The sequence below is a fragment of the Podarcis bocagei genome, assembly GCF_964188305.1.
Source record: "Podarcis bocagei genome assembly, chromosome: 3".
NCBI lineage: Eukaryota > Metazoa > Chordata > Lepidosauria > Squamata > Lacertidae > Podarcis > Podarcis bocagei.
The window spans coordinates 14,467,907-14,493,692 of record NC_138127.1 but is presented as its reverse complement, the minus strand read 5'-3'; the positions used below and the strand labels follow the sequence as shown (position 1 = coordinate 14,493,692).

Here is a 25,786-nt window from a genome sequence, read left to right as displayed (position 1 = left end):
CTTTTTCTTTTTTTTAAATATTTTATTAAGGATTTTCTTGTTTTACAGAAGTAAGTGTAATGCCACTGTCTCTCTTCTGACAGAGGTACAGGGCGACCAAAGCAGTTTCTGTGTCAAAACCGAGCCTAAACCCCAATGGAACTGGATCTAGAAAACCAGTTTCCTCCAAGAGCGCCTGGATCTGATCTGCAGCCACCCACCCAAGAATCTTTCCCAATAAGGGGAGATTGGCAACTGGCCAATAATTACTTCGATTTTCCAAATCCAGTGAGGCTTTTCTTGAGGAATGATTCTACTACTCCCTCCTTCAAGCTGGCAGGGACCACCTTCTCTTGCAGGGAGCCTCCCTGACCCAGCCAGCTGTCCATCCCTGCTAGTTTTTCTTATGAGCCAAGAGGGGCAAGGGTCCATAGAGCATGTGGTTGCCCTGATTGATCCAAGCACCTTGTCCACATCCTCAAGCCTTACTAACTGAAGCTCATCCAACGTAACAGGACTAGACAGTACTCTGGGTAACCTCTCGAGATTCAGCAGTGGAGTCCAAGTCCTGGCGGATGCAAGCAATTTTATCCTCAAAATGCTTTGCAAACAAGTCACAGCAAACTACTGTCAGTTCTGCCACCTCCTTTAGGTCAGACTATAAATGGTCCCGCACTACCCGGAAAAGCTCTGCTGGACAGCACCATGTGGATGCAATGGAGCAGCAAAGTCTGCCTTCTTTGCTGCCTTCACTGCCACTAGGTAGACTTAATGATGAGCCCTCACCAGTGTTCAGTTGCCTTTGAGTTTTTCTCCACTGAGCTTTCTTGTTCTGGTTATACTCTGGTGAGAGAACGGCTGCATACACACCAACGCATTTGTAGCACAAAACCGTAGCTTTTCTCAATCCAGAATCTTTAATGCTCTTCTTCAACATGCTGCTTTCAATCTTGATTTAGTCTAGATCCTGCCATCCACGAAGCCATGTATAATTACTTGATACACATTTGAAAACCCTCCCCGTTGATTATGTTATTCGTGCCTTTTCCTCCAGGCACATGCCCCGGGTGAACGAAGGAAGTGGTGATTGCCATCTTGGTATGACCCACAACATCACTGGATATGCATGGATGCAACCCCCACCCCAATTACCAGGACCATCTGTTTTCAAATGGACACTCTGCAGGGTAACTCAGAATAAATCTGCAATGAAATTTTATTTCCAGTTTCTCAGGATGGGCAAAAAGCAACAACAATGCAACAAAACTAGATTATGTGTGGATAATGTACAAAATGCAAGTACTCAGTCTCCATTGATTTCAGAATAAAATGTGTGCAGCCAAAGACTATCCACATAAATAGCTTTAAAATTCACATGGAGTGCATTTTACGCATCAACATAATGATGCAATAATTCTGATACATCCAGTACTGGAGAAATCATTACCTGTAAAGGTGTCGGGTTTTTCCCTCATCCTTCAGCAACTCTGTTTCTAGCACAGACCTGCCTGCTCCCTGCCGTTACCTCACTACAATTTGAATGACGTGAGCCAACCCATTTTGGGTGAGTGGATGTGGACCAGACAGAGTAAAGGGAAATGAACAGTCTGTCCTTTTAAGTTGTCTTCCAGTGCCTTGACTCCATTCACAAGCTACCATAAAAACAATCATGCCATTGATGTGCAGCCATGGCTTTCCAAGCCTAGGCTGAAGACATCCCCATCAATAGGTACATTCCACATAGGAACAGGCAGAACAACATCTTTCCAATATATGTGTTTCCATCATGGGAGTATTATTAATAAATTTGTGGCAATCTGGAGCTATCAAGAAAAGAGGCAGTTGAAACTCATCATGCACCTTCAACTTTTCAAGTTACGTTGCATCTTCCACAGCAGCTCTATGATCTTTTTACCTTGACTGACAGGGTTCCGGGCCACAAAGAGAACTCCTAGGACTCTAGGCATTCTAGTGCTTCTCCTCTTGTGAATGGTCAGGCCTGCCAACATGGACCTACTCATCTCTATTTACTTTGCTCTGCCTGCCACCAGGCAAGGACAAAAGTGGATACCGTTGGCCAAACTTCATTCATGTGATACCTGAGGAGCAGAGATGGGAAACCTCTGACCTTCGAGATGCTGTTGCCTCCAACTATCTTTCTTTCTTACTTTCTTTTTTTAAAAAAAAGCATTTCAAGTTTGAATACTGAACCTTTTGCCATGTTCTTGGTCAGAATGATCTACATCTGGTTTCACTGCTGACGTTCTCCTTTCCCGGGGAACCTTCAAGTACAAAAAACAACAACACACAAAATAATGAACTGAAACCTAGTAGGAGAACATTATATAAGCAAGTTCTCTTTTAATTCAAAGCATTACCACAAAGTAGCAATGGGAAAGACAAGAGATATGTTACCTACTGCTGATATTATTTAAAGGCACAGGCTTTTTGATTCTGGCTTTGCAACTGTCTGCGGAGAATAACTTGATTCGTCATCTCCTCTACCTTGTGTCCCAAGCCTAGCAGAAAAGATGAGTTGGAAGTCGCAGAACTGCTTCCCAAACAGGTTTGGGATCATCGTGGCAAAGCATCACGTAAACTTCCAAAATTCTAACTCTTTCCTCCATGCCTCTATTCCAAAGCCTGGGTTGCGTTTGATTAAGTCAGGCTCAAAGTAGTCCCACTGAAAGCAATTATCCACTGACTGCAATGGGTCTAGTCCAAGAGAAACATTTCTGGGTACAACCCTTCCCTTTTAAAGAACAAGCTCTCATCCCCCCCCCTTTTTTGGGATGGGGGAGTCAATTTTTTAATTAAATTTTAAAATCTTTACATATGAATTCCAGATTCCAAATCTTTTATGCATTTCTCTTTAAGCTTTGACTTCCCATCTTTCCCTCCATGCTATTCTTAATCCCATCCCATTTACATACTGTATTCTAATAAACATTTCACCTAAGACATTCTTCTGTTTAATATATTATCAATTTTCTACCACTGCTCGTATTTCAAATCCTGCTCGCTAAGAATGAGGTCTCATTCCTGTATCTGTAAGTTGCTAAATGCTTCTGAATAATGCAAACGTAACACATTTTTCCCCCTCTTAAGAAACACTGGCTTAAAGGCTAGTTGAAACAAATAAAGCGTGAAGTGTATAAGCAGAAACCATAATTTCAACAGTTGCCAGTTTCTACTTTGAAGACTAGATTCACAAACCAATTTTCACATGAGGTGGAATTAGCTCGACATCCTCCAGCTCTGAAATATGCTGTATCAGCAACACCCTTGCATTTAAACATTTTGCCTGGCAAATGCGCACCACATAAATGACAGTGTAGCTGATGAAAACTTCTTAAATGCTATAGTGAATGGCTTCCAGCACAAGCTTAGCAAATCTAAGTGAGACAGAGATTAAAATGCTGCATATGTTTAGGGTGGTGGGCAGTGGAAGAACACAGAACCGAAAGTGTAAGCTCCCTTGCAAGTCAACCATGAAGTCAGCCTGGCTCGGTTGGTTAGAGCTAACAACTAACACCACCAAGGTTGCAGGTTCGACAGGGACGCGGACGTAGAAAAAATATTGGGGGGGCCCGGGAAAGCTCATGAATAATAAATAAGCTCATGAATATGCAAATAAAGTGGCTCCGGCCCTAAATAGGGCAAGCCACGCCCCCCAGCCAGCCGATTGGCTGGCTGGGAGGTGTGGCCAGTCGGGATTCCCCTGTTCTCGCGGGATTTCCAGCCGGGGCTCTCCGATTAGGGCGCGCGGCTGGCTGGCTGGCGAAGGAGGAGGCGGGGGACGGCGGCGGCGCTCTGCTGGAAGGGTGCCCGCCTGAGATTATTGGGGGGGCTGAGCCCCCCCAAAAATTTTTTTGAGGGGGCTCGAGCCCCCTCAAGCCCCATGGAGTCGGCGCCTATGAGGTTCGATCCCCGTATGGGATAGCTGCATATCCTTGCACTGCAGGGGGTTGGACTTGATCAACTTTCAGATTTGAAAATAAGGGATCAGCAGCCTCAAAAATAAGGGATCAGCAGCCTCACCTGTCCCAGGGACAGTCTACGGGATATCTAACAATCCAGGATAGCAGCAGGAAGCAGCCAGAAATGGCAGTGGAATAAGGGAATTTCTCACAAAAAAAGTGAAGGTTGACAGCTATGGACTTGATAATCCTCACAATCCCTTCCAACTATACAATTCTAGGATTCTAAGTAAGGGCTGCAATTTTCAGAATGTGGATCTTCCATTGCTAATTTGCACATTTCAGAAATTCTCATGTTACGCATCCAAGCTAAACCCTTATTTGCATTTATTTATTTCTTGCATTTATATTCTTCCTTTTTTCTCTCTCCAAAGGTGCTCAAGGCAGTGTACCTGGTCCTCCACTGTCTTATGTATTCCCCAAAGGACCATGTGAGGAAGGTTAGGCTAAGAGGCAGTGACTGCACCATGGGCACCCAAGCGAGGTTCATTCATGGCCAAGTGGGGCTTTGAACACTTGAATCACTACATCACATTGGCCCACACATTAGGGGTGGGCATGCACATTAAAAGGGGGGCGGATGGGAATCACATTTCCGAAACCTGTCTTTGGCTTGTAATGCTAATTAGGATCAGGGTGGCATTTACAAGAAAGTAGGGCAAGCAGAGAAAGGGCAGCATTCTTTAACCCACTGATTTCCCCCCCTGGATTTTCCCAAATGGAGCAGGGAGGTATGGAAGACGTGCCAAGCTAAAATGCGGTTACTAACTTATTACAACTTAATCTGTCTGCTTGGCTTTGTTTTTCTTTACACCCACACAAAGCACAAAAAGAAAACATTTAATGCAAACACACCCAGTTAGTAGGTAGGAGCTCAACCTTAACACGATGATTTGTCTGTAGAAAAGCTTGAGGGTGATACCTTTCCTTGCTCAGAGATGAGTGCGTGCTTGTTAAGGAGGCTTCCAAGGCCCACAGCCGCGAAGCTATGTTTCTCTTGTTGCCCAACTCTTCTTATGAAAGGCTTGTGAAAGCTTTTTTATTATTATTTACAAGCTAAGAGCTGGTGGCGGTTGGACAACAGCACTGACGGATCAGACCAGTAGCCCCTCAAGTCCTATAGCCAGTCTGACTGGTTTTGGGGTATTCAGAGCAAGCATATATTAAAGCACAGAACTGAGCCTGTTGGTTAGAGTGTGGTGCTGATAGCACCAAGGCTGCAGGTTCAATCCCTGTACGGGACGGCAACACAGTCCTGCATTGCAGGGGATTGAACTAGATGATGCTCAGGGTCTCTTCCAACTCTGATATTCTATTCTTATTCTATGTTCTAGTGGGCGACACTAGTTTTAGGGACCACTGTTAACATGAGGCTCTGTTGCCCTGGAGCTCATAATTAACAGTCTTTCCATGTCCCCTCAGTTCTATGAATTTGGGCGCTTACATAGCTATTAAGAGTTGAAGGAGCTCTTTTTGGAGGCAGAGGGTCTTCTCGGTAGTGGCGCCCACCCTGTGGAACGCCCTCCCATCAGATGTCAAGGAAATAAACAACTATATGACTTCTAGAAGACATCTGAAGGCAGCCCTGTTTAGGGAAGTTTTTAATGTTTGATCTTTGATTGTATTTTTTATATTTTGTTGGAAGCCGCCCAGAGTGGCTGGGGAAACCCAACCAGCCCTGTTTAGGGAAGTTTTTAATGCTTGATCTTTTATTGTATTTTTTATATTTTGTTGGAAGCCGCTCAGAGTGGCTGGGGAAACCCAACCCAGAGTGGGTGGGGTATAAATAAATTATGATGATGATGATGATGATTTCTTCACCTGGCCAACCAAGGGTGAGGGGCCATGCTCTCCCACCCCCAGTTTTGGAACTGGGAAGCACTCAGATGCTTGGAAAGAGGAAGAGAATGGGGCATTCCAAATGGGACATGCTCTGGTCAGTCAAAAGGCACACCTCACATGGCACTGGGTACACATACTGATAATTGCTGCAATTCTACATAAATCAGGTGTGGGGGAACGTGTGGCCCTCCAGATGCTGTTGGCAATGCAACCCACATCACTCCTGACCAATGACTATTGCTGGTGGTGGTGGGTTTGATGGGAATTGGAGTCCTACTTATCTCTAGTATAAAGCACAAGGCAATGCAAAGCTACCAGAGCAAGGCAAAGGAGGATTACGCTTGGAGACTCTCTCCTGACTCAATGAAGAGGAAAAGGAAGAAGTGAGCAAACATAGGGTACTGCTTTGCTCCTCACAAGGCTGTCCCTGATGGCAACTTTAATTCAAAAGGGCCTTGACCGCAGCTGCAGCTGCAGCTGCATCTGGTAGAAGAGAACTCCACACATCAGCTTAGCTTTAACCAAGTGATACATTACATTTCTAATAGGTTAGCACCTCTTCCATTTAATCTACTATAGGAAAACTCAGAATGAGGAAACCTTCCAGGGCTATGCAGTTGTTTATAAGGAAGGTGGGTTGAAAAGAAAGAGAATTAGGTGCTCATTTCCCAGGAGATATACTACAATTTGGGCACGGACAAGTCAAAACGTAAGAGCAGCTTCAATGGATGAGCCAAACAGAAAATCTACCCCAGCAGCCTGCTTCTCCACACTGGCCAATCAGATGCCTTTTTGGGAGCCCACGAGCAGGGCAGGATGGAGGCAAGAGCCCTCTTCTGCCTCTGCCCCCAGTAACTGGCCTGCTGCCTCTGAAATACGGTGCTACACACAGAGCATGTCCTTTATGTCTAAGAGCATTAAAGGGGGGCAGTTCAGCTTTCAATGTTATTGTATGGCTGTGGGAATTCCATAAATCAATCACATGTTGTGTGAAGGAGCATTTCCCTGCCAATCTGTTTCAATGGACATCACTGAAAAGGGAAGACACACACACACACACACACAGAGAGAGAGAGAGAGAGAGAGAGAGAGAGAGAGAGAACACCCAAAAAGCAAAGTATGCCAACTACTACCAACGCCTTGCCCTGTTAAAGAGAGATTCCAGAACAGGTTGCTTAGACAACTGGAAAAGTTACTTATCCAATACTTGTTTTTCCTTTTTGAGTCATCTAACCAGAAGTTGCTATTTTATTATTTGTAGCCACTACAAAAGCAGCTGTATCATGTTCCCAGCTAAGTGGTAAAAGGCATGGCCTTTCTCCCCTTTAAGGAAGGCACGTGAAACAACAAAGCACACTCTGCTGGCCTGTTTTACGAGTCCTAGCCAAGTGCCAACGTTGTTACCTTGTAATAGTCATACAACAGTCCCAAGGCAGCAGCGCTGTCCTCGTCCCCATTGATGCTCATCATGGCTTTGGTAGCTGCTGTAAGAGGGTTTTCGAGAAAGGACTTCCAAGCTTCATCCTCGCTGGTGTAGGGTCGCCTCTGGGAGTAGAGCGTTTCATTCTGAAGAACCAAAACTGGCCTTTTGCTTCATAGAGAGGGAGATGAAACAAAACACACAATTACAAAACACACTTTGGGCTGGGACCCAAAGAGGTCTGTGCACACGTCTAAGCACTTCCACCACGCATGCGAGGTTGTGCAAGGAACCCAACTAAGGGCTCATCCACATTTTGTTTGCATTGTGTACCAATTAATTGCCCCAGGCAGGTCCAAGAACTTTTCTCATTATTCTGCAGTTGTGCCTTGCAAAAATCCGACCTTACCTGCTGAATTGAGGCTCACTTAAGCCAAACCCCTCTTTGGATTTTCTGAGCATCTGGTAAGATTCTGATTCAGTGGGTAAGATTGGATTTTTGCAAGGCACACCTACAAAATGAAGAGAAAAACTCTTGAACCATGGGGGATTAATTGGTACAGGATACAGTCAGAGTACAGGCCAAGTGAGTGGGTGGATGAGCCCTGGGTACGTTGAGACAATGTTCTGGAGGGTCTGCTAGTTCCCACTGCACACAGCAGCAGAGACAGAAAAGCAGTTTCTCAAAAACTGGTGTGCTTGTCGAACATTTTGAACATGCAGTTATGTTGCTGTTCTTTGCTCTGGTGGAAAAGCTTGCTATCCTATCATGTACCAACTTCATATAACTTAAAACAAGAAGAAGAATCACAGTCTTTGAATTCTTCAGAAATACCTCATTGTTTTATCTGGAACACTTTTAGCCATGCAAAGGGCTTGCACACTCAAACTAACTGCTTCCACCCTCTTGCCCAATCACTGTTTACTGCTAGGGTTATATCATTACGCAGGAAGGGAACAGAGAGGCCCTCTCATTGGCTGCCCTCCAGCCATGATGGAACTTACCACCTAAGCTTTCAGAACATATATTTTAATAAACATTCCATTCTTATTTTCAGAAAGAAAGAAAGAAAGAAAGAAAGAAAGAAAGAAAGAAAGAAAGAAGAAACCAAGAATTGCACAACCTCCAACTTAGACTAGCTTTTTGTTGACCAAGCTCTAAAGAGATCTGGGAGAGGATGAACTGAATTTTAATTAAACTTTTATCTTGATATTTTTTCCAAGAGGCATTGTGCTTAGAGCTTAATTATACATTAAAATATTTGCCTTGTAACTAGTCAGATGATTGGCCTATCTAACTCAGGGATGTCTGATTTGAATGCCTGAAACTCCTGGGAACCAGACAACAGGTCTAACCTAGGACTTTGTATGTCTAACAATGCAGGCATCCCCAACCTTTGGCCCTCCAGATGTTTTGGACTACAGTTCCCATCATCCCTGACCACTGGTCCTGTTAGCTAGGGATCACGGGAGTTGTAGGCCAAAACATCTGGAGGGCCACAGGTTGGGGATGCCTGAACAATGCCATCTTATGCATTCAGAACCAAGTTCCACTGAGTTGAGTGAGCTTTAGTCCCAAGTAAATCCATACAGGATTGCCGTCTAAGACACGTGCTTTGACAGTGAATGAAGACCTCCCAGTTATTTTGTCCCGAGCTTATAATATTTAAAGTAAAAAATAAAAATAAATCACCTATGTTTTTAGGGGGGAGGAAAGCTTCAGAAGAAGTCTTTACTGTATTTGAGGCTTCTATATTTGAAAAGCCAATGGCATAAACGAAACATTTCAAACTGTGTTTTAAAACTATAATCTTGATTTCTGAATGCTAGAGGTTGACAATGCAATACCAATGGCTTTTGGTCACCCTTGGAACACAAACGACCCAGAGCTACCCCAAGGCATGTACATCTTCAGTATCGCATGCATTTATTCTCTGCACAAATTTTGTGTAAAAGCAGTACCAAAATGAAAACCTTCCTGGACTTACTCGCAGTCCAGAAAGGACCCAGGCCAATAACTGCAAAGCACCAGTTTCAAGTGAAGCTTTTCATTAGCTGTGACTCACAGCTGAATAAACTCATAAAGCGGCTTGTTTACTTAGTTCCCTAAATCCACTTACTCTGAGGTCTTAATGTGCCCATAAGCAAGCATATGCTGGGTTATGTCCACTAGCAAAGTAGTATCCAAAGAGCTTACTTTTGGCTTAGAGCTGGTTGGAAACCAGCCTTAGTCTGGTGTGAGGACATCTTGGAGCATTCAAAAAGAAGAGTTATTTTTAGACAAAAGGTTATTTTGGGGGGTACTTTTTGCAAGAAGATGTCTCAGCTGATGCATACCCTCCAACATTTCTCCGGTGAAAATAGGGACGTCCTATTCCACAACAACAACAACTTCATTATTTATACCCCGCATATCTGACAGGGTTGCCCTAGCCACTCTGGGCAGTTTCCAACACATAATAAAACATTACAAAACTCCCCTATACAGGGCTGCCTTCAGATGTCTTCTAAAGGTTGTATAGTTACTTATCTCCTTGGCTCGGAGGTCGCATAACTCCATACCTTCCAACATTTCTCCAGTGAAAATAGGGACGTCCTAAGGAAAAGCGGAACATTCCGGGATCAAATCAGAAACCGGAACGGCTTCTGTAAATCCAGGGCTGCCCCTGGGAAATAGGGACACTTGGAGGGTCTGCTGTTGAATCAATACTGCCAGATCTGGGTTCGCACCCATTTAAAACACTGTTTCCCCTTCAGCATACACAAAAGTTAGTTAGTATTTAAGACAAAATTTAAGTTTTGCTTAAAATATTGCCAGGGGCTGAAAAACGGGTAGGGGAGGAATGAAACCTGCATGAAACGCAAGATACCATCAGTCCTTGAAGCGAAAGTCTTATGGAAACCTATGGCTGTATTTTTACTCTATACACACAAACCACATTCTCAGTTCGCTTCATGCATTTGACAAAGAACAATGTTGCTTGTAACAGCTCATGCTGCTTTGTATTTTGCCACTGAGGAATAGAAACCAACCTGCGGAGCCCAGGGAACCTTGTGGATGGGTCACAAAGCACAGGTATTTCGGATTTCTCTCCTACACACTTACACAGAACGGGAATTTAAATCAACAAGCAGGTCTTAAACAAAAAGTAACTTTCTGCTGATTGGCAACTCCAGTAAGACATATACGGGGTGGAATTCGAGTTTTTTACTCAAAGTAGGCCTACTGAAGGTGGGACGGGGGTGGTGCTGTGGGTTAAACCACTGAGCCTCTTGGGCTTGCTGATCAGAAGATCGGCGGTTCGAATCCCTGCAACAGAGTGAGCTCCCGTTGATCGGTCTCAGCTCCTGCCCACCAAGCAGTTCGAAAGCACGTCAAAGTGCAAGTAGATAAATAGGTACCGCTCTGGCGGGAAGATAAATAGCATTTCCATGTGTTGCTCTGGTTCACCAGAAGCGGCTTAGTCATGCTGGCCACATGACCCGGAAGCTGTCTGCGGACAAACGCCGGCTCCCTCGGCCAGTAAAGCAGTAAAGTGAGATGAGCGCCGCAACCCCAGAGTCGTCCGCGACTGGACCTAATGGTCAGAGGTACCTTTACCTTTTAGGCCTGCTAAAATAAATGGGCCTAACCCAGTCACAGTCACTGACTTCAGTGGGCCAACTCCCAAGTCAAATGGACACCCTTGGACACTACCAAAAACTATTCCAAGCAAAGGGCAGATAAAATGGTTTGTGTTCATTCCAAACTAGATACCACATTGAATACAAAGTCTACACTGGAGGCATCCCCTCAGCCTTAAGCAAACACCTGAAGATATGGGGCTGGATACACCTCGGTAGGGAGGGAGTTCTACATATGAGTTGCCACTCAAAATGCCATTCCTCAGGCTCCCAACACCACACAGGGACCACCAAGAGGGCCTCATCTGCAAACCTAAAGCATGGGCAGATCGATAAAGGAAAAGGTGCTGTTGTAGATATTTGGGTCCCAGGCCATTTAGAGCATTAAACATTGAAATACGAATCTGGGATTAGACCAGGATCACAGCTTGGCAGCTAGTGAAGCTGTTTCAATAGGGGAGTGCTATGCTACCATGATTTGTACCACAGCATTTTGCAATTTCCAGTCTAAGGGCTGTCCAGAAATGGTCCTAGTGTGGCCTCCTGTAACGATGGTTCCAGCAACAAGGTGAATGAGGGAAAATGCATGTTCCACCCCTTGCAAGCTCCACCCCTAACCCTCCTAGGCCGCTGTGCAAATCTGCTCACTTTAGTGATGAAGCAAGGGACTTTCCATGCCTCATTAAAGGAGGGAGAGGTAAAGAAACGCAGGGCAAACCACCCAAAACATTGCAACATTGGTTGGGACCAGCAAATTACAGATCGCAGCTGGTTAAGGCACTTGGTTCCTTTATAACATGGACTAGTTAAAAACCTTTTGGGAAAGTGCTGTATGAATATTTTCTAGTAATGAGACCATGGCCTTTTCTGTGCTGGCACAAGGAAAAAAAGAATAGAAGGCTTTCAAGGAGTGTTTTTAATCACATGTGACAAAGCCTGTGTGCTGTCCATATTTCATTCTGCTATTGTGACTCTATGAGTGACAACGAAAGTCAGTGTGGTGTAGTGGTTAGAGTAGGACCTAAGAGACCAGGTTTAAACCCCCGCTTGGCCATGAAGCTCTCTAAATGACCTTGGGCTGGTCACTGCCTCTGAGCCTAACCCTACCTCACAGGGTTGTTGGGGACATTAAATGAGATGAGGGAAGAACAATGTCCACCACCTAGAACTCCTTGGAGAAAAAATGTGGGATATAAATCTATTCTAACAACAACAAATGCTATTTCCCCATCCCTAGCATGCCTGAGCCACAAGCTGGCAAAATACCTAGTACAGTGGTACTTCAGGTTACAGACGCTTCATGTTACAGACACTTCAGGTTACAGACTCCACTAACCCAGAAATAGTACCTCGGGTTAAGAACTTTACCTCAGGATGAGAACAGAAATAGCGCGGCGGCGGCGCGGCAGCAGCAGCAGGAAGCCCCATTAGCTAAAGTGGTACCTCAGGTTAAGAATAGTTTCAGGTTAAGAACGGACCTCCAGAATGAATTAAGTTCTTAACTCGAGGTACCACTGTATGGAAAAGCACTGTATTATACAAATGCCCTTTCTTAGCCTCTTGTCATCAGGTTCTGTGGATTCAGATCAGAGAGATTTGCCCTTGAAATAGGATTTGCAAATGTTGGTCAGAGATTAAAAAAGATCTAGAAATATGGTCAAATTTGAAATTGTCAATGTTAGGCCGAATTGCAGTGATTAAAATGAATGTATTGCCTAGAATGTTATTTTTGTTTCAGACCTTGCAGATTCTTGATAAGATGGAATGTTTCAAGAGGTGGCAGAAAGATATTTTGAAATTTGTCTGGCAGGGCAAAAAGCCCAGAATCAAATTTAAAATATTGACAGACGCCAAAGAAAGAGGGGGTTTTGCCCTGCCGGACTTAAAATTGTATTATGAGGCAGCAGCTTTTTGCTGGTTGAAAGAATGGATGCTCCTCGAGAACACAGGCATTTTGGATCTGGAAGGTTTTAACAATGCTTTCGGTTGGCATGCATATTTATGGTATGACAAAATCAAGCTGCATAGTGCCTTCAAAAACCACATTGTTAGAAAAGCATTGTTTAATGTTTGGATAAGATATAAAGATCTGTTGGAAAACAAAACCCCTAGATGGGTGTCACCAGTGGAGGCCAAGGCAGTGAAGAAACTCAATATGGAGGTCGGATGGCCGAAGTATTGGGAAATTTTGGAACAGGATGGAGATAAGTTAAAATTACAAAGTCATGAGAAATTGAAACATAAAGTACAAAATTGGTTTCAATACCATCAAATAATGGAGTTTTTCAAACAGGACAGGAAAATTGGCTTTCAGATGGAAAAATCAAAACTAGAGACTGAATTGTTAGAACCCAATACTAAGAATTTATCCAGAATGTATAACTTGCTGCTGAAATGGAATACACAGGACGAAACAGTCAAATCGGCTATGATTAAGTGGGCACAGGATGTTGGTCATAACATTATGTCAGCTGACTGGGAATGGTTATGGAACACCGGTATTAAATTCACGGCATGTAATGCCTTAAAGGAAAACATTATGAAAATGGTCTATAGGTGGTACATGACCCCAGTCAAGCTGGCAAAAATTTATCATTTGCCCGATAACAAATGTTGGAAATGTAAAGAGACTGAAGGTACCTTCTACCACCTTTGGTGGACATGCCCGAAGATTAAGGCTTTCTGGGAAATGATCTATAATGAAATGAAAAAGGTACTTAAATGTACTTTTCCTAAAAAACCAGAGGCCTTTCTCTTGGGCATTGTCGGCCAATTGGTGTCAAAGAGGGATAGAATTTTTTTTATGTACGCTACAACAGCAGCAAGAATACTCATCGCAAAGTATTGGAAGACACAAGATCTACCCACTCTGGAAGAATGGCAGATGAAAGTGATGGACTATATGACATTGGCCGAGATGACAGGCAGAATCCGTGATCAAGGAAAAGAGACGGCGGAAGAAGAATGGAGAAAATTCAAAAGTTATCTTAAGGACTATTATAAACTTAATGAATGTTAGAGTGTTGTTGTCAGGGAACTGCCATCAGAGCATCAGGTGGTGGAGGGACTCAGGCAGGATGAAAGAGACTCAACTGCTGAAGCAGGGACCAGCAGGGGGAGGAGTGGGTCTCTGAGGGAATGCGAGCAGGAGGGAGGGCTCAGGGAGGCTTCCAGCGAGAACAGTGGGGAGGTATCGGAGTCTCCCATAGGGAGACCCATACCTCGCAGGAAACTGTCACGCCGTGAGTCCAGGAGACGCGTTTCCGTTAAGGAACTTCTTTGTTGGAAACGCTTCCGCAGACAGCCACTGTCGGACTCTACTAGTGACTAGAGCAGACATGTCTGAGGAGCTCCGTCACACACGGAGGTTTGTGGGGGCGCACAAACTCTGAGGGAGCACGTTTTCACGCACAAGCAGCTAATCAAACCCTCACAGCAGTCCGACAGTCTTTGTACGCTGCCTGTGCAAGAGAAGGCATCATGAGCGAACCAACCGGAACCGGAGGAGCAGGGGCTGGAGCTGGTCCAAGCTTGGAAGATAGATACCGAGCGTTGGAGGTTCAACTGGCCCTGCAGACGGCGAGGCTGGAGGAGAGAAGGGCTCAGGATGCAGACAAGAAGGGGAGAGCCACTCAATTCCCCAGAAAGGTACCAGGATTGGTGCAGAAATTTGGGGGGGACCCCAAGGACTACCATGCTTTTAGGACAGAGATGCAATATGCCCTTAATGTGCAGTTCGATGAGTTCCCTGATGAGGAATCGCGAGTTGCTTTTGTAATTGGGCATCTTGAGAAAGGGGCTAGAGACTGGGTGCGACCCCTAATGGCAACGCACAATGACATACTAAAGGACACAATGAAGTTCTTTCGTGCAATGGATATCATGTTTTCCAGCGATATTGAGGAAGGGGTGGTGCGCAGACAGCTAATGGCTTGTAAGCAGGGGAGTCGATCTGTCCGTGAATATTGGACTGAGTTTACCATGCTGATTCACAGACTGAGTTGGGATTTATCGGCGGCACCCGTTCAAATGCTATTTGAAGAAGGTCTTTCTTCGGGGGTGAAAGACGAGCTGGCACGGAGCCCCAGGGCGGAGTCTATGGATCAGCTGACCAAATCTGCGCTGACCATAGGAGCGCGGCAGGAGGCAAGAGCCTTGGAGAGGCGGGAAGGGAGAGGGGAACGTTGGAAGGAGTTCCGCATTCCAGACATTCCTGAGCCAGCTTTCCCGCCGGCAGAGCCGATGGAAATCGGAACAGCGCGCGCGCGCGCATTTTCAAAAACCAGCGAGGGAGCTAAGAAGGAGGGAAAGGGCCCCCGGAAATGCTATCTCTGCCAACAGCCAGGCCACTTTGCCAGAGTCTGCCCCCAGAGGAAGGAATGGCAAGGGATGGTGGGAGCTGTTGAGGGGGGAGAAGAAGGGGGAGCGGAGCAGGTAAAAGCCAACGCCTGGTTGCCACAATTGGGGCACTGCAGCCAGGCCAAAGAGCAGTGAAAGTGCCCGTGCCAGAAGCTCCTCGACCTGCTCTAGTGATTGAAGTGTCGCTAGAGCTGCAGAATGGGCACCCCCTAAAAATAAAGGCGCTATTGGACTCAGGCAGCTCCTGCAATTTTATGAGCAAGGAGTTTGTTGCTGAACACCAGATACAGACCATCCCTTTAAGCAACCCCCTGCAGGTGACCACGATTGATGGCAGGGAGTTGTTGGGAGGAGGAGTCCGCTTGCAGACTGTCCCAATGATAATGAGGGTGGCAAGGCACACAGAACTGATAGCGTTTAATGTGGCCACCCTGGGAGGCACTCCCATTATTTTGGGAATGAGCTGGCTAGCTCTACATGATCCGCTGGTTGGCTGGCATCAAAGAGTGGTGTCCTTTGGTTCAGCACATTGCCTAGAACACTGCAAAGGGGAGAAGGGTTCAGTAGGGGCCCAAGCCACCCTAGCAGGGACTGAAGTAATGGGGAAGGTGAAGGTACCACCACAGTATGCAGATCTCAGCGACGTGTTCAGCGAGAAGGAAGCTGACCAACTACCACCTCATAGACCCTTTGATTGTCAGATCAATTTACTCCCTGGAGCACAGCTTCCCGTGGGCAAGTTGTATGCCATGTCAGACAGGGAAATGCAGGAGTTGCGAGGGTTCATTGACAAGAACCTGAAGAGAGGCTTCATCAGAGAGTCCAAAGCAGCAGGGGGGAGCCCAGTGTTCTTTGTGGACAAAAAAAATGCGGACAAGCCGAGACTTGTATGTGATTTTAGGCGGCTGAATGCAGTGACTGAACCGGTGGCGTTCCCTATGCCCAGAATTGATGATATTTTGACCATGGTGAGGAAGGGAAAGATTTTCACAAAGCTGGATCTAAGGGGGGCGTACAACCTGATACGCATAAGGAAAGGGGATGAATGGAAAACCACCATGTTTACCCCTTTGGGGGCGTTTGAATACCTCGTTATGCCATTTGGATTACAAGCAGGCTCCGCGTGTTTTCAATCTTTTATGAACCACGTGCTGGGCCCTTTGCTCTACAAGAATTGCGTTGCCTTTCTAGATGATGTGTTGGTGTATTCTGAGAATGAGGAGCAACATGTGAGAGACGTCAGAGAAGTGTTGAGCAGACTGCAAGCCAACAGGCTGTGGGTCAAACTGGAGAAGTGTCGGTTCCATACCAAGGAGGTGGAATTCCTGGGGTACCGCCTGTCAGACAAGGGATTGGCCATGGATCCCGGCAAGGTACAGGCAGTGCTGGAATGGAAAACACCCAAAACCAAGAAGGATGTGCAGAGGTTCCTAGGGTTTGGAAACTTTTATCGTAAGTTCATCCGCAACTTCGCCCATCTGACGGCGCCCATCACTGACTGTCTCAGCAGTAAGAAGAAGTTTGTATGGACGGCGGAGGCGGGGCGAGCGTTTGAGGAACTGAAAAGGGCCTTCGCCTCTGAAGAACAACTTCTGCATGTGGATTTACGAAAGAAGCTAAGGGTTGAAACAGACGCATCTGACAGAGCCATAGGGGCGGTGCTTCTTCTGCAGCCGGGGAAGGAGGAGTCGGAGTGGCGTCCGTGTGCCTTCTTCTCGCGGAAGCTGAACAAATCCGAGAGGAACTACACGGTGTACGACCGAGAACTGCTTGCTATTCATGAGGCGTTCCGGAGATGGAGGCATCTGCTAGTTGGTGCACAACATAAAGTGCAAGTGTGCACGGACCATAAAAATCTAGAGTACTGGAGAACGGCGCGAGTGCTCAACCAAAGGCAGTTGAGATGGGCCCAAGAGTTCTCCAAATTTAACTTTGAGATTTGTTATGTGCCAGGCCCAGAGAATGTTAGGGCGGACGCTCTCTCACGCAAGCCTGAATATTTGGAGGGGGAGGGAGCACCTGAAGAAACCCATATCATTCCAGAGGACCGCTGGGTGTGTGGGGGGACTTTGGTGGGGCAAAGGGAATTGGTAGAGGGTACGGTGCAGGATGCATACGCCCAGGGGAAACTCAGGGATCTCAGAGGGGAGGAAGACAAACCCGGTGGTTTTGAGGAGAGAAATGGGGCATTGTATTATAAGGGAGCGTTATATATACCTGAAGGGGAATTGAGGGAGAAAGTACTCAAGCAGCTGCACGATAGCCCCACAGCAGGGCACTTTGGGCAACACAAAACCATGTGGCTGGTTACCAGGGAATTTTGGTGGCCCAAGGTCAGGGAAGATGTGCGGGAGTATGTGAGAGGGTGTGAACAATGCCAAAGAGCCAAGGGGGAGAGGCAGGCGCCGGCTGGTTTATTAGAACCACTGCCCACACCTGAGAGACCGTGGGAAGCAGTGGCAATAGATTTCATGACTGATCTGCCAAGGTCTAGAGGGAAAACAGCCATCATGGTTGTAGTAGACCTGTTAACTAAAATGGCCCACTTCATAGCCTGCTCACATGCGGTTACAGCAGAAGAAACCGCCAAATTGTTTGTAGAGAATGTGTTTAGGTTGCATGGCGCCCCCTTGAGGGTGGTTTCAGACCGAGGGAAACAATTTACTTCCAGGTTCTGGAGGAAGCTCATGAGCTTACTGCATGTAGAGGTTAATTTCTCGACGGCCCGTCATCCTGAAACCAACGGGCAGGCGGAAAGAGCAAATGGGGTTCTCCAACAATATTTGAGGTGTTATGTTAATGACAGAGAGAATGATTGGGTGGAGAAGCTGGCGTTGGCAGAATTTGCCTACAACAATGCAGAGAACGTGTCCACGGGGATGAGCCCCTTTTTGGCTAATCACGGGTGCCATCCCAGAGCCTTCCCAGGGGGGGAGGGGGAGAACTGGAGCGTTCCAGCTGCAGAACAGTTCGTGGAAGAAATGGAAGCGATCCATCGCCAGCTCCAACTCAACTTAAACAGGGCTAAGGAGGAATATAAGAGGCAAGCAGACAAAAACAGAAGGGAAGGTGAAAGCATCAGGGTGGGGGACCAGGTGTGGCTGTCAACCCAAGGGTTGCCATTCAAAGGAGGTTGTAAGAAATTAAGACCCAAAAGGCTGGGTCCGTTTGAAGTCATACAGCAGGTCAATCCAGTGGCTTTCAGGCTCCGGTTACCGAACCACATGAAGCTGCACCCAGTTTTTCACAGGTCGTTGCTGTCACCGTATAGAGGAGACAGTGAGGGGAGGGTCACTAGGGGACCAGCAATGGAGGAGAAGGAACACAGCTACCATGTAGCGGAGATCCTCGATTCCAGGTGGAAGGGAGATCAAGTAGAGTATTTGGTAATGTGGGAAGGGGAACCGGAGTCGGAAAACACCTGGGTTAGGGCAGAGGATGTCAATGACGAGGTTTTAATAGAGACTTTTCATCAGAGGTTCCCACGTAAACCTCAGCCTGTAGCGAGGTTCCGAAGGGAATACTTTGCCACCACCGACGAGGAAGAGGAGTTGGAGGGGTTCCCAGATTCTGAAGAGGAGGAGGATTCAGCTGGCCAGGACGACGATCGATGGAGAGAATTGTTCGAGACGTCAGAAGATGAGGAAGATTCGTTTCGGGGTTTTAGCCCTTCACCTCCCAGGGGGGAGGAATTGGGAGGGGGTGAGGGGGGCCCTGGAGGGGAGGTGGATGTCAGGGAACTGCCATCAGAGCATCAGGTGGTGGAGGGACTCAGGCAGGATGAAAGAGACTCAACTGCTGAAGCAGGGACCAGCAGGGGGAGGAGTGGGTCTCTGAGGGAATGCGAGCAGGAGGGAGGGCTCAGGGAGGCTTCCAGCGAGAACAGTGGGGAGGTATCGGAGTCTCCCATAGGGAGACCCATACCTCGCAGGAAACTGTCACGCCGTGAGTCCAGGAGACGCGTTTCCGTTAAGGAACTTCTTTGTTGGAAACGCTTCCGCAGACAGCCACTGTCGGACTCTACTAGTGACTAGAGCAGACATGTCTGAGGAGCTCCGTCACACACGGAGGTTTGTGGGGGCGCACAAACTCTGAGGGAGCACGTTTTCACGCACAAGCAGCTAATCAAACCCTCACAGTTGTGGTTTTCAGGAACAAAGGGATACAGTGATATAAGGTCAGAATATAGAGATGACTAAGAGGACAGAGGTTGGAAAGTAACAATTGGGAGTTGCTATAAAATTATGGACATTGGGATGCAGAAAGGGGGGGTATGGGGAAGTCCCAGAAAAGAGGTTTATGAAAATATGATATGAAATTATACGTGTATGTTTGTCTTTTTAAGTGTTTGTTTGTTCTATAAAATTTTGTAAAACCAATAAAAATTTTATTAAAAAAAAAAAAAAATGAAATAGGATTTGCAAGCAGGAGATCGCCAGGGATCCTTTTTCTAAGGGCCTCCGAGTCAGCGGGAGAGGATCAGGGTGCTCCGCCTCTCGACCCATGCCATCACTACTGGTGACCCATTCTCCTCCCTAGGCTGCTATGTTGCAAAACTAGAGGCTGCCTTGTACCAGCAAGCAAGGGAGGGGCAGCAGCCGCGCTGAGGAATACAGGCAGAACCCTTAATTTGAAATCTGACAGCTCTGCCCATACAGTCACCAGGGCTTCCCAAAATTTGTGCAAGATCGGTGAAATGCTGTACAGTACTCTTTGTTCCCTCACAAAATGCATATTTAGTAATATGGAAGGGGAACCACTGTCCTCTCCCCTGCCCTGCATCAACACCTTGTTCTGTGTTAGCATTCCCCAACCTGGTGCCCACCGGATGCTGTTGGGCTTGCAACTTGCATCAGCCTCAGTCGGCATGGTCCATCATCAGTGGCAATGGAGCTGTAAACCCAGCAACAGCTAGAGGGCAAGCCTTCATTTTATTTTGCAAAGCAATTGCAAAAAAAACAACGTTCTTGGTTGGCCTATGACAGGCATCCCCAAACACGACCCTCCAGATGTTTTGGCCTACAACTCCCATGATCCCTAGCTAACATGACCAGTGGTCAGGGATGATGGGAATTGTAGTCCAAAACATCTGGAGGGCCGAAGGTAGGGGATGCCTGGCCTATGACAACCAACATGACCCCTCTCCCCAAAGGCTTTGTACACACCATACATTAAAATAATGTATTACCGCGTCCTCAAGTATCCTGGGAACTGGATTCTAAAACACATTCATCTTGTTTCACATAAAATCGAGTCTCTCCTTCACTAGATTACCTTCCACGTGACCAACGTTAGCTAATCACAATTGAGCTACTAGAGAACTTTCTAGAAGTTTAGGGAAGCTTTTAATGTTTGATGTATCACAGTATTTTAATATTCTTTTGGAAGCCGCCCAGAGTGGCTGGGGAAACCCAGCCAGATGGGCGGGGTATAAATAAATAATAATAATAATAATTATTATTATTATTATTCAGTTGCCAACCAATCAAATTTAAATACATCGTAATGCATATAAGTCTTGTCCTAAGGCTTCCTCTGATACTTTCTCTGAGCGACAGCAATTCCCCCTTGCTCTGGTGTATTTCTGCTCCATTGGCACAGTTCTCATCTCCCCTCAGGCTGGCACTGGAGGCTCAGCCCTGACAAAACTAGTTATGCTGAATTCCTAGAGATGAAACTGGGCCTACTAGACTGTGCATTTGATGTTCGGAGAAAAGTTTCCCATATGGAGTATGCGGGAAATCGCTTTCTGTCCTGTCAGGTCATTTGCACCAATCACACACTATTGCCCCATCAACAGGCCAATCAGACTCCAATGCATACACCACGTGACAAGTGCATACTCCTCACATGACAGACACATGACAAATTGTACATGCAGTGGGAGCAGTATCAGGGCAAGATAAAAATCATATTGGGTGGTGTTCCCTCTGCTGTAAATGGTTAGGAGTGGTGAGGAAGGAGACGCAGGGAAGAATTCAACCTAAAATGAAAAAGCACACAGGCAAATACCACCCCCATTCAGATTATAAGTGGAACAGCCAATAACATTAAAATCTGTCAAAAATCAAAGCTTTTGTAAGCATCCTCTCTCGTTGCAACCATCCGCCCCAAATAAAATGCGCAAATGCGCCATTTTTTTAAAAAAAAAAGAACGTAGAAAGAATTATCTTCAGAGCTATCAACAAAGCACAGGATTTGGCAGTAACTCAATCTCTCCCCTGAGCTGCAGGTTCTTTGAGGAAAAACAAGACCGTATTTTCTCAAAAGACAGTGAAATGTGTATATTTCTGACAGCTGCCCTGTGTCAAGTTTTAAAGTCTGAAGGGTCTATTGGCACAGTGAACTATGTACACACAATGCTAAAAGGCATTTAGCAAGAGCTGGAAATAAGTCTTCCATTGTGTGTGTAATTACTTCATAACCACTGCCTTGTTTTCTGCTTGAATAATTTGCAAAGAGAGAGAGAGAGAGAGAGAGAGAGAGAGAGAGAGAGAGAGAAGAGAAGAGACAGGAAAACATGACAGCCGTAAGGGCTCTGTGCCTTGCTGGGATAATGTGGTGATATAGTCCAGAGTTAGTCTCCCATGCCAAAGAGTGTTAAGTCTTCATTTTTCTGGGTTGTTTATATACCACTTTTGACCCACAGCACCCACTCCTGAACACTCCAAAATGGAGAACAGCACATTGTTTTTTAAACAGGTAAAATAAAAGTACAAGAAATACAGCAAATTAATCATCAAAACAATTTAAGATAGCACAAGCAAAATACACAACAGTGGCTTTCCTACAAAAACAAAATGTGATGGCGATTCAGTAATCTCGGACTCTCTTGCTCAACCCAGTCATTGCTTTCATTTCAACTTTCATCTCTCCGTAGTCACTATCTCCCTCCCACTATATTAGGACCAACACACTGGCCGCCAACCCACCTGCTGGTTCCCCAGTTTCCTTGCCCTGCTACAGAACAGAACCCTGACCACCCAATCTATTTCAGTTTAAGGTAGCAGTGAAGGAATGGGTTGGGAGATGGAGCACTGCCATCCTGCTAAAACAATTCTTGTTTAGACAAGCCTACCCAGATGCTTTGAAAGTTGAGCTAATTTTAATCCATTTTAGTATTCCATTTCATTCATTTATATTTATTAAATGCCTTTCTTCTGTAGAACTCAGGGCGGTTTTCACAACATAATAATAAAAAATGGATAATGAAAACAATAACCCAAAAAACCACAAATCAATACCACCCCGCCAGGGTTGTCATACGTCCGGAATTTCCCATACTCGGAATACCGCAGTCGAAAGCAGTGTCTGGGTGGAAATCGGCTAAATGTCCCAGGCGTATGGCATGGCAACTGATGTCAGCAGTGTCATTTTTTGCCAATTTCCCTCAAAAATAGCTTTTTAAAAAAAACTTTTCCGTCCGGATTTTCACTTTTTGAAATATGGCAAACCTACCCCTTCCCCTCCCCCAAACACATTAAACAGGGTTATTAAAATATTAATCAGCCCAAGGTATGGTTGAAGCGGAACGTTTCCACCTGGTGCCTAAAGATGGCTAATGAAGGCACCAGGCAGGTCTCCTAGGGGAGACCATTATTTTAACTTTTGTATGGTTATAATTTTTATTTTTTTATTTTTTACTGTTTTACCTTTTGTAAACTTCTTTGAGGTTTTTTTATTTTACAATCAGGAGATATAAATTATATGAAATAAATAAAATATAATATAAAGCAACTAGCTCTAGGTAGCTGATCTATGGCCATTCATGCACAAAGCTTCATTTTACATTATACAATCCAAGCTGAAGAACTTCATAGAGAAGCGGTGGTGTTCAAACACAAGTGTAAACAAGCATTGGAGTGTAACCAACTTCACAAACAATCACTGACTTTAAACTAATGCAGCATAACTATGATTGCCAAGATGTTTTCTAAGCTATCCATCACATTTTGGGACTACAAAATATTGCAGGTAGCTTTCTCTTAGTAATGTAAATCTCTGTGATAGGAATAACTGCGAGAAAACTTTTAGCCACCGCCAAATGGTCTTAAAATGTTAAAGAGCTAGTGGCTGAAAGAAAGGGATCCTCTCAATGTAAATCTCTCAATTTATTTAATGCTGAACTGCCATTCAAAAAAATGTCTTACAGCAGCGGTAGGCAACCTAAGGCCTGGGGGCCGGATGTGGCCCAACTGCCTTCTCAATCCAGCCGGCAGATGATCCAGGAATCAGCGTGTTTTTACTTGAGTAAAATATGTCCTTTTATTTAAAATACATCTCTGGGTTATTTGTGGGGCCTGCGTGGTGTTTTTACATGAGTAGAATGTGTGCTTTTATTTAAAATGCACCTTATGGTTATTTGTGGGGCATAGGAATTCGTTCATTTCCCCCCCAAAATATAGTCCGGCCCCCCACGAGGTCTGAGGGACAGTAGATTGGCCCATGGATGAAAAAGGTTGCTGACCCCTGCCTTACAGTTTTAGGGCTTGACTGTTCTGCCCCCAATGGTGAAATCTAATTTAGCAGTCCCTTGAAAATCCACTAGAACTTCTGAAGTGAGGGCAGTATGAAAAATTCCAGGATTCAAACTATTATTTGAAACAAAATCATGAGCTACGGCTGCAGTCCAGAAGTGAGCTCCATGTGAACAGAGTAGGACTTCTGAGTATACATGCAACGGGATTGCTCACCTGTAGTAAACACTACAATTTTCACTTTTACCCTCATGGCAATGGATAATATGATACCTTTCCTGAGCACAAGGATGCTGAACCTGCAGCCCCTTCAAACACTTTTGGACTCCCTGCAGCCATCATGGCCAGTGGTTAGAGATTATGGGAACTATAGTCCAACATCTAGAAGCAGGTAGGTAGCCGTGTTGGTCTGACACAGTAGATATATATAGATATAGAGAATTGTCCAGTAGCAACTTAGAGACCAACTAAGTTTGTTCTTGGTATGAGCTTTCGCGTGCCATGTCTTAGTGTGAGAGGAAATGGCACAAGGACAGAATGTTTAGTATGCAGAAAACAAAAGCAAGATGGTTTAACCCCACAGGAGCACAATTTAATCATAGAATTGTAGAGTTGGAAGGCACCCTGAGAATCATCCAGTCCGCCCCCCTGCAATGCAGTAATATGCAGCTGTCCCATAAGGGAACCTGCAACCTTGGTGTTCTCAGCACCATGATCTAACCAGCTGAGCTTTCAGAAGAATGTAAGCTGATGCATAACGACTCATTATACAGACTTGTTTAATAAAATGCCCCACCGCAAACTGCAACTGGAATCCAGCATAAGTTCAGCTGAGAGCAATGCTGCGTTCCTCAGAAGAAAGCATCTTCCAGATTGCAGTCTGACATCCCGATCCTATTCCCACTGCTTGAAAGTCACATCCATCTCATACAGGACTTACTTTTCTGAGTAAACATTTGCCAAGATCACAGACATAGCCACATCGCTCTACCGTTTTTTCTCTCTGAAAAGATTGGTGTTTAGCATGCCATCGGTCTTGCACACAAATCTGGCCAGAATCCAACAGCTTTGAATAAAGTCAATACCACAGAACGTATGAAATCCTGCCTCCGACAAAGCCAATGCAAAACAAGAAGACTCCCGATGATAACCCCACTTCTGTTCTAAAAGTAACATTTGCGGTTCCCGTTGCAAGTCTTAGCCCTGCCATCAAACACCAACACATTATGAAAAGAGCCTTCTATACAATGGCTGTTCCCTGGTTCCCAGCTTGAATATACAGCGAGACACAGCCTCCGGTACACCTGAGTACAGCCAAATGCCCTCTTATGAAGGGACACGTTTATTCTATTTGCAGACTGCACTGGCAACGAGTGGCTACGCTGCCAAACAGGAAGATGACAATATGCCAGTTGTCCTTATATACTCAGCAGTTGACTGATCAACATTGCTGCCCTCAAGTGCCTTCCATTAAGCATTAAGTTAAACGAAGCATCACATTTGACTGAGAACTTCCAATTCAAAAAGACACTTTCCCCAAGGGCACAAGTGATCTGTCACTAAAAAGAAGCACCCTTAATCAGGAAGAGTTGTACTTATAACCGCCACCAAGACCTGATATGTTTCCATGTAAAACTGCACCAGGTATGGTTTTCAATGAGATTGAAGCAAAATAAACAATTGGTCCTGAGAGGGAACATGGCAAAGGTTATGTCACCTAGCATAAGCTTAAAACAAAGCGAAGAACCACTGAGGCACCTGCAAATTTGCCTTGAGCACAACTTACAGAAAAGCAATGCCACAACTCGCATAAACTTTCTAACCTGACTAGCAATCACAGATTGAAGGTAGGAACCCTTTCGCAACACACAATCCAGAGCAAATGCACTGCTAAATATCGCCTATCACTTTTCCAACCCCACCCAACTCTCAACCCCCCCCCCACACACACTTTAAAAGAATACATCGTGTTACCTGGACAAATCTGCTTTCCCTGGGGGATGAGTTTCATAAAAATCCATCTGTCCTTTCTCCAAGAGGACATTAAAAGGAGCCCTTGTGATGCCTGCAGAATAAATCTGCACATCAGGATCTAATTGCAGACC

General features: G+C 45.4%; 1 protein-coding gene across 4 annotated transcripts in view; it reads right to left on the bottom strand.

The window, feature by feature from the left end:
• Positions 1–25,786, bottom strand: part of GRHL1 (grainyhead like transcription factor 1) — a 68,506-nt gene that overhangs the window by 40,537 nt on the left and 2,183 nt on the right. For 2 of the 4 annotated variants that reach the window (XM_081189095.1, XM_081189094.1), the window contains exons 2-3: positions 7,206–7,392; positions 2,191–2,261 (exon numbers count right to left, since the gene is read on the bottom strand). In XM_081189095.1, the coding sequence (XP_081045221.1) occupies positions 2,191–2,261; positions 7,206–7,392 (258 nt within the window). Of the gene's footprint in view, positions 1–2,190; positions 2,262–7,205; positions 7,393–20,392; positions 20,521–25,655; positions 25,781–25,786 lie in introns of those variants that run through there. The other 2 variants (XM_081189096.1, XM_081189097.1) reach the window with 2 other exon arrangements.